Source organism: Hyperolius riggenbachi, chromosome 5 (genome assembly GCF_040937935.1).
Source record: "Hyperolius riggenbachi isolate aHypRig1 chromosome 5, aHypRig1.pri, whole genome shotgun sequence".
In the NCBI taxonomy this organism is placed as follows: domain Eukaryota; kingdom Metazoa; phylum Chordata; class Amphibia; order Anura; family Hyperoliidae; genus Hyperolius; species Hyperolius riggenbachi.
This window is the reverse complement of record NC_090650.1, coordinates 344,218,405-344,235,248: the sequence shown is the minus strand read 5'-3', so window position 1 is coordinate 344,235,248 and position 16,844 is coordinate 344,218,405. Positions and strand designations below refer to the sequence as shown.

Here is a 16,844-nt window from a genome sequence, read left to right as displayed (position 1 = left end):
AAAATCGTAGTGAAAAAACGGGGGGGGGGGGGGGGGAGGAGGAAAAAAAAAAGGAAGGGGGGACTATTAGTGAGCAGATTTGCCCAGAAATTACGTTCAATGATGTCGGCAGATTTGACCAGAAAATAGTTCAATCATGTCGGCAGATTTGCCCAGAAAATACGTGTATTCATGTCGGCAGATTTGCCCAAAAAAAACGTGCAATCATGTCGGCGGATTTGCCCAGAAAATATATGCAATCATGTCGGCAGATTTGCCCAGAAACTACATGCAATCATGTCAGCAGATTTGACCAGAAAATACATGCAATCATGTGGAAGATTTGACCAGAAAATACATGCAATCATGTGGCATACCTGGCCAGAAAACACTTCAATCATGTAGCAGACCTGGCCAGAAAATACATGCAATCATGTCGGCAGATTTGACCAGAAAATACATGCAATCATGTGGAAGATTTGGCCAGAAAATACATGCAATCATGTGGCATACCTGGCCAGAAAACACTTCAATCATGTAGCAGACCTGGCCAGAAAATACATGCAATCATGTCGGCAGATTTGACCAGAAAATACATGCAATCATGTAGCAGACCTGGCCAGAAAATACATGCAATCATGTCGGCAGATTTGACCAGAAAATACATGCAATCATGTGGAAGATTTGACCAGAAAATACATGCAATCATGTGGCATACCTGGCCAGAAAACACTTCAATCATGTAGCAGACCTGGCCAGAAAATACATGCAATCATGTCGGCAGATTTGACCAGAAAATACATGCAATCATGTAGCAGACCTGGCCAGAAAATACATGCAATCATGTCGGCAGATTTGACCAGAAAATACATGCAATCATGTGGAAGATTTGACTAGAAAATACATGCAATCATGTATAAGATTTGACCAGAAAATACATGCAATCATGTGGCCGACCTGGCCAAAAAACACTTCAATCATGTAGCAGACCTGGCCAGAACAGTCGATACACCTGCTAATATGAATTAAAAAAAAACATTTACTCACCTGAAGCAGCAGCAGACCTCCTGTCCCGGCCTCTGTCCGGCGCGCAGCTCCCACAATCTTCTGCAGCCAGCCAGCAACTCCCGCGCTGAGAGCAGGGCTACAGGAAAATGGCGCCCGAAGCCCTGCACTACAGACTCAAAGTCTCCAGAGCAGGGCTTCAGATGCCATTTTACTGTAGCCCTGCTCTGCCGCTGTCAGAGCTGCGGGCTGCTGCTGTCAGTGAACTGACACGGCGTCTATTAAACGCCGAAAGTCAGTTCACGCTGGGGGGTGCTTGGAGAATTTTAGGGGGTGCTTCAGCACCCAATGCACCCCCCTGGCGCCACCACTGCTCCAGTATAGCTAGTATAGTTGCCCTCAGTGTAGGTAATATAGTTGCCCCCAGTGTAGCTAGTATAGTGCCCCCCAGTGTAGCTAGTATAGTGGCCCCCAGTGTAGTTAGTATAGTGGCCCCAAGGTAGCTAGTAAAGTGGCCCCCAGTTTAGCTAGTGTAGTGACCCCCCCCGTATAGCTGCCCCCAGTGTAGGTAGTATAGTGGCCCCCATAGTGGCTCCCAGTGTAGCTAGTATAGTGGCCCCAAGTGTAGCTAGTATAGTCCCCCCAGTGTAGCTAGTATAGTGGCCCCCCAGTGTAGCTAGTATAGTGGCCCCCATTGTGGCTAGTATAGTAGCCTCCCTAGTGTAGCTAGTATAGTGACTCCCCAGTGTAGCTAGTATAGAGCCCCCCCCCCAGTGTAGCTAGTATAGTGGCCCCAATTGTAGCTAGAATAGTGCCTCCCCCCCCCCCAGTGTAGCTAGTATAGTGGCCACCCCAGTGTAGCTAGTATAGTGGCCCCCCAGAGTAGCTAGTATAGTGCCCCCATTGTAGCTAGTATAGTGCCCCCCCCCCCCAGTGTAGCTCGTATAGTGGCCACCCCAGTGTAGCTAGTATAGTGGCCCCCCAGAGTAGCTAGTATAGTGCTCCCCGCAGTATAGCTAGAAGGAGGGGTGACAGAGACAGCGGCGGGGAGGGGGGACATATCCCCCCCCTCACCTGGGTCCACTTCTTCTGCCTCTCTTTCCCTCCAAAATGCGGCCAGCGGGGGCAGCGGGCACCAAACAGGCAGGGCGGGCAGGTGGAGAATACGCACTACACTTCCGCTTTCCAGCTGCTGGAACACTGCGTCACCGTCACGTGCCTCTTCTCTGCCTTACCGCCCTGCCTGTTTGGTGCCCGATGCCCCCGCTGGCCGTATTTTGGTGGGGAAGAGAGGCAGAAGGAGTGGACCCAGGTGAGGGGGGGGATATGTCCCCCCTCCCGGCCGCTGTCCCTGTCACCTCTCCTTCTAGCTATACTGCGGGGAGCACTATACTAGCTACTCTGGGGGGCCACTATACTACCTTCTAGTGCTGCTCTTCCCCTCCTGCTCTGCAAAGGGGGGTCGTGGCGACACCCCCCTGGCTGTCAGTCACACGGGGCGCCACCCCCCCTGTGCCCAATGGTAGGAACACCACTGCGCAGAACTAACATTCTGCTGGATATTTCTATATATTTTGTCAGCTTTCTCTAGCAATAATAGCTGATGTAAAAAACACACACGTTTTTCTACATATAAACACACATGGGGCCAAATGCAATTCACTTTTTTTTTCTCCTAGGTGATATTTTCACAATGTGTAAATGAAATGCCTTTTAAATTGCCAGTAAGCAAACAAATACTAAAAATAATTTTTACAGTATTGTTTCTCCTACTTTTTGGTACTTTTTCAATTACAAAGTGCTAGAAAGATATGTTAAATTGAAGATGAAAAATTATCTCCTAGGAGAAAACTCAGGAGAAAAAGTGAATTGCATATGGCCCCATGGTGTGCAGAAAACGCATACAGCAATACACGTGCAGAAAACTGAAAGACAAATGTGTTCCCTGCCTAAAGGACAACAGGGGCCATATGCAATTCACTTTTTCACCTGAGTTTTCTCCTAGGTGATATTTTTAAACTGGTTAATAAAATGCCTTTTAAAGAGAACCCGAGGTGGGGTTCTGACAATGAAATCCACATACAGAGGCTGGGTCTGCCTATACTGCCCAGCCTCTGTTGCTATCCAGATCCCCCCCTAAGCTCCCCCTGCGCTCTGCGATGCCCCATAAATCACAGCCGTGCTGCCGACACGCAGCGTGTCACAGTGGGCTGTGTTTATCTCTGTACTGTCAGTCTGCTGCTCCCCCCGCCTCCTGCATAGCTCCGGTCCCCGCCCGCGTCCCTTCCCTCCTGCTGATTGGAGGGAAGGGACGCGGGCAGGGGCCGGAGCTATGCAGGAGGCGGGGGAGAGCCGAGACTGACAATACAGAGGTAAACACAGCCCGCACAGCGCGGCTGTGATTTATGGGTGATCGCAGAGCGCAGTAGGGGCTTAAGGGGGATCTGGATAGCAACAGAGGCTGGGTCTGCCTATACAGGAGGCTGGGCTTTATAGGCAGACCCAGCTTTTGTATGCAGATTTCATTGTTAGAACCCCACCTAGGGTTCTCTTTAAGCCACCAGAAAACAAGAAAATATTCAAAATAATTTTAACAGTACCTTTTCACCTACTTTTGGTACTTTTTTAGTTGAAAAGTGCTGAAAAGTTATTTTAATCGAAGATGAAAATGATCTCCTGGGAGAAAAGTCAGGTGAAAAAGTGAATTGCATATGGCCCCTGGAGTGAGAAGAATATGGAGGCTGCCTCACAGGTGAAACTCAGAAAATTAGAATATCATGCAATAGTCCATTTATTTCAGTAATTCAACTTAAAAGGTGAAACTAATATTTGAAATAAGACACTTTGTAGGTGTTTTGAATTAATTACGGTAGCTGATTAGAGTCTGACACTTTGAGCCTAGAATATCAAACCTTTACACAATATTCTTATGGTCGCAGATTTAGGGGTTTTCATACGCTGTAAGCCATAATCATCAAAATTATAACAAATAAAGGCTTAAACTATTTTGCTTTTCATGTAATGAGTCAATTCTTCCAACTTTGTGTTTTCATCCATGCCTCTTTAATGTGCCCCTCCGAAAGCCCAGGGGCCCTGGGGCAAGCTTCGTCGAACCGAATCATTTGGAGGAGACAGACGCTGGAAACGAACCACTTGGAGGAGGTATGTATATAGATCATGACTCTCCCTCTGCCAGCAGGTTCGGTTACTTACTGCACTGCCCGCATAGGGCCCCGGAAGAGAATGTAGCAGGGTCGGCGCTGCTGGAGCACACAAAAGAAAAAACTCACCCCCAGCTCTACCGCCTGATAATTTATGCACCAGGGAGTCGACCAGTCTGCACCTAGATCCACATTAGGTGTAAACGTCCACAGCAGAAAAGAAAAAGTAACTGGGTCTCCACCTGGATTTTATGCAAATGCTTGATTTATTATCCCATAGCCAAAGATAAAACACACGACGTTTCGGCCTGCGGCCTTTATCAAGTGTAACCAAGTGGTTACTTTTTCTTTTCTGCTGTCGGCGCTGCTGGAGCCTCAGCAGAGGTCGAGCCCCACGTCAAATGCCCCCTTTGCCTCTATGGTAGCGCCGGCCCTGCACATCTTACATGTGCAGTCCCATCCACACCTCCTCGATCACAGTCCTGGGCTACTGCACATGTGCAGTCCCACCCACGCCTCCTCGATCACAGTCCTGGGCTACTGCACATATGCAGTCCCACCCGCGCCTCCTCGATCACAGTCCTGGGCTACTGCAAATGTACAGTCCCACCCACGCCTCCTCGATCACAGTCCTGGGCTACTGCACATGTGCAGTCCCACCCGCGCCTCCTAAATCACAGTTCTGGGCTACTGCACATGTGTAGTCCCATACACGCCTCTTCGATCAGTCCTGGGCTACTGCACATGTGCAGTCCCATCTGCGCCTCCTCGATCACAGTCCTGGGCTACTGCACATATGCAGTCCCATCCACGCCTCCTCGATCACAGTCCTGGGCTACTGCACATGTGCAGTCCCATATGCGCCTCCTCGATCACAGTCCTGGGCTACTGCACATGTGCAGTCCCACATGCACCTCCTCAATCACAGTCCTGGGCTACTGCACATGTGCAGTCCCATCCACGCCTCCTCGATCACAGTCCTGGGCTACTGCACATGTGCAGTCCCATCCGTGCCTCCTCGATCACAGTCCTGGCCTACTGCACATGTGCAGTCCCACCCGCGCCTCCTCGATCACAGTCCTGGGCTACTGCACATGTGCAGACCCATCCGCGCCTCCTCGATCACAGTCCTGGGCTACTGCACATGTGCAGTCCCATCCGCGCCTCCTCAATCACAGAACGCTCCCAGCTGCAGGAGTGTGATCAAGGACACCCACAGACGGGACTTTGCATGCATGCAGTAGCCTGTGACTGGTCCAGCCGGTGAGATTTTGGAGGGGCACAGTGGCACAATGAAGAGTCATGGGAGGAAACTGAGGGGCTACAAGGAGCTGTAAGGAGTCCTAAACTGATATTCCCTTCCTTACATAAAGTTAACATTCAAGGACAACTGAAGTGAGAAGAATATGAAGGGCCTGTTCAGACTATGCGCGTTCCTGGACGTTTTCAGGGAACGTGTCTGGGTACCAAAAACGCATAGGAACGGCTCCTAATGCTTTTGAATGGGCTAGTTCACATGTATGCGTATGAGACGCATACGTTTCTCATCCGCATTGCTGCACGCAGTTCTGTGCGATACGCATAGAAACGGACGCAATGAAAGTCTATGGACGCGTATCAAAAACGCGTACTATTGCGTTTTTAGCCTCCGTTTTCCTCTGCGGTTCCCATAATTTTTTTTTTCCCCCTGGGTCACGTGTGTGTGCAAAATGCAATAGAATACGCATTAGAACGCAAGAAAAACGCATGCGTTTTTCACCTTGCGTTTCTTGGATTTTAAACGCATTCTTCATACGCAGATAGTCTGAACAGGCCCGAAGGCTGCCATATTTCCTTTTAAACAATACCAGTTGCCTGGCAGCCCTGTTGATCTATTTGACCACAATAGTGGCTGAATAACTATACACAAAAACTTTTGCGCTTAGGATATCCCTATTGCATACGTGGCTCGCGTTCCAATATTGCTGTATCAACAATGGTAAACAAATTTACATAAAAAAGTTCGCGCTCACAATCATAGACCAAATTATACAAGAAAGTCTCACAGTCCTTATTCAGGTTATCCATAGACAATCCCGAGCAAGATTCCCGTTCTGTCAGTGCTTCCAAAAGTATAGGCCAAATTTCACGTGAGCGCAAACTTTTTTATGATTGTGAGCGCGAACTTTTTTATGTAAAAGTGGCTGAATAACGCCCGAAACAAGCATGCAGCTAATTTTGTCAGATCTGACAATAATGTCAAACACCTGATCTGTGCATTGCTTGTTCAGGATCTATGGCTAAATGTATTAGAGGCAGAGGATCCGCAGGATAGCCAAGCAACTGGTATTGCTTAAAAGGAAATTATGGCAGCCTCCATATCCCTCTCACTTCAGTTGTCCTTTAAGGACTAGGTTGGTAAATACGGTTATCCCGGCAACTTTCCCCAACATGTTAGCACAACCAGCAATTTAGTCTTTTAATCCTTTTCTTCTTTAACCTGAAGTTGGCCATATACTACACCAGTGTTTCTCAATATTACTCATGTTACTTACTATTATGAAAGCTGATGTATAGCACATACACTGCCTGAGAGCTGCTCCTGTTCACCAGCCGGGCGCTTGCTAGAGTTCAGTACTGGTGGTGAAGAGGCAGCTCCCCACGGAGTCACATCTAAGTGCAGCTGATGACATGCGTGGTATTACAAACACTGTCATTCGGTTGCATTTTAATTGCACCCGTATGGTACTCATGGGCGGCGGACTGAACTGGCCAAAAGCACATTTCAGCCTCCCAGGTGAAAGAGGGCGTAGGAACTAGGGATGATCATTCGGATTCCGCGGAAATGCAATTTCCGAAATTCCGATCGGAAATTGCATTTCCGCATCGGAATGCGGAAATCGGTAATGCAAGTGCCGTGGAAATTCTATCCGACTTTAACATCAATTTTCTCAAAAACTATACGGTCTTTTTGAAAACTTTTTTTTGCATCTTGTTCACAAGATTCAGTTTAATAAACCCTGTAAATTTGGTGTTTCTAGGACTTAAGGGGGCTTTGCTATTAACCGCTAAAGTCGGCGGATTTTTACTGTAATGTAAAATGCAGAAAATCTGCATCTGCCTATTTTCTGCATTTTACATTGTAAAAATCTGCCTACTTTAGCGGTTAATAGCAAAGCCCCCGTAAGTCCTAGAAACACCACATTTTCATGGTTTATTAAACAGAATCTTCTGAACAAGATGCAAAAAAAAGTTTTCAAAAATACCTTATAGTTTTTGAGAAAATCGATGTTAAAGTCGGGTGGAATTTCCGCGATTTCCGGCGAAAATTCCACATTGGAATGCGGAAATTGGTAGCGGAAAGCGGAATCGGTAATTGGCAATGGCGGAATGCGGATTTACCGCAGAATCGGAAATTGGCATTCCGACCATCCCTAGTAGGAACCCTTTGGTATTGTGTATGAGGGCTTTCCATACATTCCTTTCTGCTGTTATAACCACTGCCTGCAAAATGGACATTATTAACCTCCTTGGCGGTAACCCCGAACGTAGTTCAGGGTAAGCCGCGCAGGAGGTTTGCTCCGGCCCTGCTGGGCCAATTTGTTTAATTATTTTTTGCTGCACGCAGCTAGCACTTTGCTAGCTGCGTCAACACACCGATCGCCGCCGCCCCGCGCTCGATCGCCGCTATCTGTCGCGCCGCGCGCCCCCCCCCCAGACCCCGTGCGCAGCCTGGCCAATCAGTGCCAGGCAGCGCTGAGGGGTGGTTCGTGACTCCCAATGATGTCCCGACGTCGGTGACATCCCGCCCCGCGTCCTGATCGGAGATCGCAGGCGATTGAAGCGGGCGGGGGGATGCCGCTGAGCAGCGGCTATCATGTAGCGAGCCCTGGGCTCGCTACATGATATAAGAAAAAAAAACTAAAAAAAAAAACTGATGCGCTCCCTCCTGGCGGAATTTTTTATACCGCCAGGGGGGTTAAATGTTCCATGTATGCACCTTTAGTGTTCATAAAAGTCCAGTTATTCTGCTAAAACACACATGCTGTTATATTTCTTTCATGTATCCAGGACCCAGATTATGTAGTGATTTAAATGTCAGTAGGCCGATCTTGAATAGGATGCTCCATTTTATGGGTAGCCAGTGAAAAGAGTGCACAACTGGTGTTATGTGGCAGTGATGGGGTTGGTTGGTCAACAGTCTGGCAGCAGTATTCTGTATCAGCTGTAGGTGGTACAAGTCCTTTTTTGGAAGGCCGATGTAGAGAGCATTACAATAGTCTAGTCGGGCATTAAATAAAGGGTTTTTCTTCAATGAATCCTTTTTTTTGTCTTCTTGTAGTGCATCAACAATGCAGCTGTTTTCATTGTAAAGGTAGGGGAGAAGTGGTTAATATGGAGAGCAACTGGTAATGTATCTTTTAGGGGCATAGTGTAATAGTGTAATGGGCCCTATATTCTAAATCCATTGTACCCTCTATTGTGGTGCCCCTATTAAATGTCCTGTTCCAAATCCTCCTTTTAGTCCGTTAATACATACTACCCCATATGCTATGCCTTATAGTAGCTCCTATACTGCACACCCTTATAATAGACTTTTATATTGTTGCAACCATGTAGACTCCCCCCCCCCCCTTTAAATATTTTTTCCTGGTAGTCTATAAATTCCCTTCCCATCTCTCATGCAGAGGCCAGCAACTGAAAGAATGAAGGGGATGCAGGGCTTCTGTGCCTGCATTACAGCCTGCCTCCTTGCCACATGTAGCAACTCCTGGTTTGATGGCATTATCAGGCTGTTTGTGGATTGAGGGGAGACACCTCCTTAACCACTTCGGTAATAGCAGCCTCTGCCCCCTTAAGGACCAGAGGCTGCTGGTACACTAAAACGCTGCATACCGACGAATCGCTGCAAAAATCCGCCACTCCCGCCAGTCTGTCCCCGCCGCAGGCTGCTCTCTCTGCCGTCTCTATGACGGCAGAGCGCTGTGCGCCGGTCAGGAGCCGCTTTCATTGGCTCCTGACCCTGTCACTCAATGTAAGCCAATGGGATTGGCTTATAGTAATGACAGGGCCAGGAGCCAATGAAACCGGCTCCTGCACGGCTCACAGTGCTCTGTCATAGAGGCGGCAGGGCAGCACATTGCGGCAGGTAGAAAGCGGCGGGAACGCGCGGTAAATGGGACGTAGAGCTTACCTCCGGTCAGAACCGCAGCGCCACCCGCCCGACATAGATTTGTACTGCGTCGGTCAGAAATTGGTTAAGCATGCTTCCTACTGCTGATCCTTGCATGGGGAGGAAGGTAGGGGGGCACTAGAGAAAAGTGTATAAGGAGATATTAAAAAGAGCCTGAGGTGGGCTCAGGAAAAAATAAAAAAAATAGGCTACCTGATTTGCGGGGCTGAGCGGATCAGGTAGCCGCAAAAACCTCTGCTTCTGCAGGCCGCAATGGCCCACATCCACTTGCGTGACCTATAGGTCACAACACTGCACTGAGAGCCAGTGGGTCTCTAATAGTGTGCAGAGAGGCAGGGGAGCAGTTGGGGGCACGGCCAAGGAGAGAGCTGCCCAATGGCAGCTCCGTATACCCTGTAGGAACGCCTCTTGCGGGCATTTTAAACAGGGAATTCCTCTCCTCAATGTTTACCTCTGAGATAGCGAAAAATATTGACGCTAATTTTGGGGGGCTATAGCGTGGCAGTGAGGGGGGGGGGAAGGGGCAGAGAGCGGTGATGTGGGGACACAGAGGCATGTCATTAGGCTGAGAAGACACACCTCTGTGTCGCATCCGCCCACCGAAGATCCACCTTGGGTTCTCTTTAAGTCTATTACATCAGCATGAGGCTTCTTTGACACTGCAAATCGCAATTCCGATATCCAATTTTCACTGGATGCTAGCAACACAAGAAGAAAAACTAAGAAAAAAATGCAACATGCAGGACTTGTTTTTTGCCCCATCAAAAATCGAAATTGCATGTAAAAATCACATAAAAAATTGAAATCAGGATCTCATGCAGTGTAAAAGGGTGCTCAAGCCCATGCTTGACAATAAGCGACATCCGCAATGGCAGCCTCTGTACTTCTCCCAATACAGGAGACCTCACAAAGATTTTGTAACATTTTCAGCAGTTTAGCTCTCCAGCATTTAAAGTCTGTGGACAGTTTCCCAAAGTCTCAACTTCTTGCAACCTAAATCTAACATATTTGTTAAGGGGGAAAAAAAGGGGGGGGGGGGACCTTTCACTTAAGCCTGGTACACACTTTCAATTACGATTGGCCAGTCACTGATCAATTCTACCACCTCCATGTAGTAGTAAGGTCAACAGATTTTGAATACAATGAGCAGACTGTGTAGGTAAGTTGTCATACTACATGGGAGTGGTAATATTTGTCAGCGATTGGCCATTTGTAATTAAAAGTGTGTACCAGGCTTTAGACTTTTCACAAATCAACGACGTAAACAAATTCGGATAGGTTATTAGACTCATGGGAAATATGCAGCACAGATGTCGATACTCCTAGGGGACTCTAGAAGGGTGTTTTTATTCAGAAATCATTTAAAGGGAACCTAAAGCGCTTTGAGTCTGCCAGGAGAAAAGCGTGATATAAATGTTATTTGTCTAAAGTGAACATATAAAGTGTAGCAGAGCTCAGGGAAATAAAAAGATGTATACATACCTGGGGCTTCCTCCAGCCCCATACGCTCCGATCGCTCCCACGCCACCCTCTTTCTTCTGTAGCACCGGTACCAGGTACCCACACTTCCGTTAGGAAGTGAAACTTAAAAGGTAATTACATTTTCCTGAGCTCGGAGTCCCTTTAAGTTTTACTTACCTGGGGCTTCTACAAGCCCCCTGCAGCCAACCTGTGCCCACACCAAGTAATGATCCTCCGGTCCCCCGCAGGGACTATGTTTCAAGCCAGTCACTGTGCCTACGTGGCCCTAGCAGCGAACGTCCTTGATCACACTCCCGCCACTAGGAGTGTTCTTCGCACGCACAGCACGAAAAAAATCTCATACTGCGCATGTGCAGGGCGCTCCCGGCGAGCGAAAGGCTCGATTGCCGAAATCAAAACTTAGTCACTGCGGGGGACCGGAGGTTCGTTACCTGATGGCGTGGGCACAGTGCGGCTGGTAGAAGCCCCAGGTAAGTGAAACCGTTTTTTTTAATGTTCACTTTAGGTTCCCTTTAAGCAGGAATGCAGGTCAGACAAGATGAGTAGACACTCATGGGACATAATGAAAACTGCTTATAAAAGCCTATTGGATTTCAGCCTGAGACAACAAAAGCAATGCTGCTCCATTTCTGTCACTAGAGTTACGCCTGAACAAGGCTGAACATCAGGTTTAGCTGGGCTGACCCTTGAAAGAAGTTAACACAAAGCAATGCAAAACTTGTTTTTATTAAGAAATATATTTTTACATAACAACCATTTTAAATATAACTATTTTCTTTACATTCACCATTGCAATTAAGTGTAACTTAAAGTAAACATGTGGTGTTTCTAAAGAGACAAGTCTGAGTCAAAATCGGCCACAAGGGGGTGCCAGCATATCTTTCCTCATCTCTTCAAACCTCCCAGAGACCTTACAGCCTTCAATGTGCAAACATTAAAACAGTTGTGCTCCAATATCGTTATGGTCGAAGCGATTACTTGAGTTGCTTTCGTCTTCTGCTTGAGCTGTCTTTGTTGGTAAAGTGTAGTATGGATTGGGGGAGAATTTGAGGGGGAGCAGGGATTCGGGACGTCAGATAAAGCCTTTTTGAAATCGTTATTTTTCCAACGGATTTATTGTGGTTCTAAGGTTTCTGTTTCAAAATGTTAATGGTACTTAAATTAATAGTTGCATCACTGTTTACCATCTGATCTTATTTTTTGGAAAAAATTCTGTTGAGGATTTAATTATTTAGGATTATTGATTGTACTGAATACATGAATATTCCTATTGTATTTACGTACCAAAAATAAAACCAGTTGTGCTCTCTCCACAATGGACAACAGTCTATTGGATAAGGAGGCTCCAGCCATTGCATGAAAGGAAGCAAGGGGTGGGGACCTTCCACAGTGCCGATGCTGAAGCTGTATTGTGCTATTCACATATCAATGACTGGTGTGGAGGGGCTTCTCGTGTACATTCAGATTAGCATGTTGTTTATTTTGAATGAATTAGGTCTATGTCTTTAGAAATACTAGAGGTTTATCTTGGAAATGATTTTAGTCTGTCTAGAATACTTAACAGAGCAACCGAGCAGCAGAGACTTAGCCAGAAGCTTTACGAAGAAAATAAAGATACCTACATTTACACAAAGACTTCTGCTCTTTATTATACAAAATATGAATTGTGATAGGATATTTATCACTGTGCTCTTCTCAATGGCACCAATAGTTAAAAACTGCATTTATCACAGGCATTGCCTTATAGGCTTAAAAGCCTATCAACACAAAACTCTAGTGCTTTATGGTGTTGGTGTTTGAATTCGGCATATTGAATTCAGAAAATTTAAAGGATAACTTAAGTGAGAGGCTGCCATATTTATTTCCTGTTAAACATTGCACATCGCCTTGCAGTCCTGCTGATCATCTGCCTCTAATACTTTCAGCCATAGACCCTGAACAAGCATGTAGCAGATCAGGTGTTTCTGACATTATTGTCAGATCTGACAAGATTAGCTGCATGCCAGTTTCTGGTGTTATTCGGACACTGCTGCAGCCAAATACATCAGCTGGGCTGCCAGGCAACTGGTATTGTCTAAAAGAAAATAAATATGGCAGCCTCCGTATTCTCACATCAGTTGTCCTTTAAATACTTCCGAAATCCACACTTCTGCACCATTTCAGTACTGAGCAAACGGACAGGGTCAGGGAGAGGGCACTACTTGTGCTTCATGGTGCGTGTCACATGACTCCAATGCTTCTTCCTTCCAAAGTAGGAAGAAGTAAGTATGGGAGTGATGGGATACGCACCAGGCGGCCCAAGTACTGAACTCCTGATCCTGTCTACCTGCTTGGTACTGAAATTATGCTGAAGTCTGGTGTTCGGCAGCATTCGGGTGTTCCGAATTTGATACACAGAATTGGAACACCGACACAAGTGCTTTAATCCTTGTCCATATGCCACATCTCTGACGTTTTCATAAGTAACCAGTCTGTAAGGCACTATAATAGTACACTAATGTACTAGTGAGGATAATCCCTACAGGTAATCATACACTGTTAGGTTCAATAAAAACACTGAATTAGGAAAATGTAATAAAAAAAACTTAGACATTCCTGATCAAAATTTAATGAAAATATCTTTCAAGCACTGATGGAGAATGCCCATTGTGTTTGCAATTGACAGCTACATAGCTTTGTACTGTATCAGACAGTACAGAGCTAGTGGTGGCACTATGAATATTATATCAATATTCAGCTGAAAACTGCTCTAATACCTGCTGACAGGCCCTGTTCATATCTGAAATCGTGCCTTGCGCGAGTGATTTTACCACGATTAGTGCGGTAAAAATCACTGAGCGATCTCGATCAGCGCTTTTCAAAGCACTGTACCACAATCACTCCAGAATCGCGGCAAAAATGCTGCAATTGGCGCTAATGGCAAAACGCACGTGATCTGCGCCAATCTTGGCAGTGAGAACACTGCCATAGGTTAGAATAGCACTAGCGCTTTAAAAAGTGCTAGTGATTAGCGGGAATCGCCCTAGTGTGAATGGGCCCTAAACAATAAATATTGGGAAGTGACCAGAGTTTACCTAATCAACCACAAATCCAAGTGTATGACAACCTTTAGTTTCTGTGGATTCCAAAAGTAAATCAATACAATTCTCCCCCCAGTAGAAATTCTAATACTTTGACAGATGCAGCAATTAAAGGATGACAAGGAAATAGATGGACAAAACAAATAGTGACCGCAAGACTGGGATGCGTGGTATATAGAATAAGGAGGAGACCGCTCTAAGGGACAACAGGTATTAAAGGGATAGGAACAGTGCTTGCAGTTACAATGACATAGAAAGCAGGGCTAGCTCTAGGCAAGCCACCAGTAGAGGTGTCTGCGTAAGGCTCCCTGCACACTGCAAATCAGATTCGCGATTCCGATTTTCAAAATCTGATACCGATTTTGCCTGAATGCTATCAACAGAAAAACACAGTAAAAACGCAGCATGCAGTAACGATTAAAAATCGGAATCAAATGTAAAAAGCTGTTAAAAAAAATCGGAATCGCATGCAGTGTCCAAGGAGCCTAAAGGTGGTCACTAACGGTGCAATTCGTCAATCGCTTACAAACAATTCTTTGTATGAATGATCGGAAATTATCGTTTGGGACAACTAATGGACAAAAATCTCCCAACCAATCCTATTAATGAAATGAATCCAGTTTTTGCATCCATTTTATCAATCTGATCAGATTGGTCAACAGCTTTTTGTCCATTAGTGGTCCCAAATGATCATTTACGATCGTTCATATGAATAATCATTTGCAAATGATCATTCAGAAAATTATATAGTTAGTGGCCACCTTAACAATGCTTGCAGGAGAGTGTATACTTTGAGTATTATACAAGTAATTCACAGCATTAATTGCTTTTTAACTTTCTTAAACTTTCTTTAACTTTCTCACGCATAATGAACCAAAGAGAGATTTGTGAAACAAACTTTATCTTGGTTTTACTTCTCATGTCAAGGTGGCCAAATCTTGCCTCCATCCTGGGGCATGCTGACAAGAGGATGAAGCTCTGCACTACATTATTCAAACCTTTAACTCAGCCTTACAGGACTTCACAGAATAAGGCAAAACAAACAGATACCCAATTCCCCACATATGAAATATTAAAGTCATAAAAAAAAAAAAAATCAAGAAATGTTTCAAAGACACATGGGTGTTGCACATGGTAGCTGCTGATTTTTTTACGTATAAAAGCTGTATTGGACACTGATCATTTCTCCTGTATAGTTTTGTAAACAAATAAGCCATTAGCAACTAACAATCCTCTGACTTCTCCAATTCTTGGACAGCATCTCTTTTTGTGATTATGTTTTTCTAAACCAACGAACAAGTGGCTAAACATTATTAGTTTTAGCTCCCAAGAAAGAATGCATTCACTTCACAAGATTCCCTTTTCCATATTGATCAGTGCCAACCAAACAGAACATCTACAATTTCCGGATCAAGTCGCCAAAATAGACAGTCAAAGTCTTCAATTTCTTATTCAGGAAATTCTGTTCTATTTCCACTTGCCCACCAGGTCCAGCAAGAGACGCCACCTAGAATAAACATATACACATCCATTCATTAGTAAAAGCATGCGCTTCTCTACAGAGCTTGTGTTGTGGTTTAAATGGTGGCAGCTATTGTAAAGAAAGTCAAAAATACAGGTGAAACTTGAAAAATTCAAATATCGTGCAAAAGTCCATTTATTTCAGTAATTCAACTTAAAAGGTGAAACTAATATATGAAATAGACTCATTATATGCAAAGCAAGATGTTTCAGGCCTTAAAGGGCAACTGTAGCAAGAGGGGTACGAAGCCTGCCATATTTATTTCCTTCTAAGCAATACCAGTTGCCTGGCTGTCCTGCTGATCCTCTGCCTCTAATACTTTTATCCATAGACCCTGAACAAGCATGCAGCAGATCAGGTGTTTCTGACATTATTGTCAGATCTGACTAGATTAGCTACATGCTTGTTTCTGTTGTTATTCAGACACTACTGCAGCCAAATAGATCGGCAGGGCTGCCAGGCAACTGGAATGGTTTAAAAGGAAATAAATATGGCAGCCTCCATATTCTTCTCACTTCAGTTGTCCTTTAATTTGTTACATCAGTAGTAGCAGCTATGAGTACGCAGCTACTCTGAATTAAAATTTAAATTAACCAGTGCTCCCCACGGCTGAGGGGGGTTAAAAAGGAGGAAGCATGGGAGTAACGTAGAACATGACGTCAGAAACGAATGGGAGTGCATAGTCTAATAGTGGCGGCGTGGGCAAGTTACCCCCCCCCCCCCCCTCAGCCTTGGGCTGCACTGGTTCATTTACATTTCGATTCAGAGTAGCTACATACTCATAGCTACTCGGTAAGAGCAGCCCTAGTGCCTGAATCACACACCTGAAACAAGCAGGTGGCCAATACCTGTATTGCCAGACTTAAATCACAGCACTTGATGCTCATACATATCCTGGGTCTGTGGAGAAAGGTATTAGGGCCTGTTTCCACTTGCAGTGATGCGAGAGCACATCCGCATCCCTCTAGCTGTGCCATGCACAGCTATAAGAATTTAGATGTGCGATGCATATTTTTGCTACATGCTGTCCGATGTTTCCCCCGCATGCAAATTAGATGGCAGCTTATTGATTTAAATCGGCTCAGTTTCCCCTTCCGATTTTGCATGTGGGGAAACACAGAAATTCGGGTATAGTGAAAACCAGGCCTTGTTCACATTGCGTTCTGTTAGCGTGTCCGCCCACTTTGGGCGGGTTTTGTGGCGTTTTTTCCCCCTGATTCCCGGCGATTACCTGCGTTTTTTTTTTTTTTGTGAATCGCTTTTCTAAGCGGTTTTGCCGAGCGATTCCGTTTTTTTCACTTCCTGGCGTCAGTCAGGAAGTGAACTCTTTGATACGGAAAAGAATAAATACAATGTATTTATTCTTAAAAACGTGAACGCAATTGCTGCACAAAGCGATTTTGTGAGCGTTTGCATTTTTCCTGTACCTTCCATCGAGGCAA

The 16,844-nt window shown here is 45.5% G+C and overlaps 1 protein-coding gene across 1 annotated transcript in view; it reads right to left on the bottom strand.

Annotated features, from left to right (window-relative positions):
- Window positions 1-11,518: 11,518 nt before the first annotated feature.
- The window catches only part of TGS1 (trimethylguanosine synthase 1), a 77,061-nt gene continuing 71,735 nt past the window's right edge, over window positions 11,519-16,844 (bottom strand). The window contains exon 13 of the mRNA XM_068237391.1: window positions 11,519-15,387. Within this exon, the coding sequence (XP_068093492.1) occupies window positions 15,277-15,387 (111 nt within the window). The 3' untranslated portion in view covers window positions 11,519-15,276. The remainder of the gene's footprint in view (window positions 15,388-16,844) is intronic.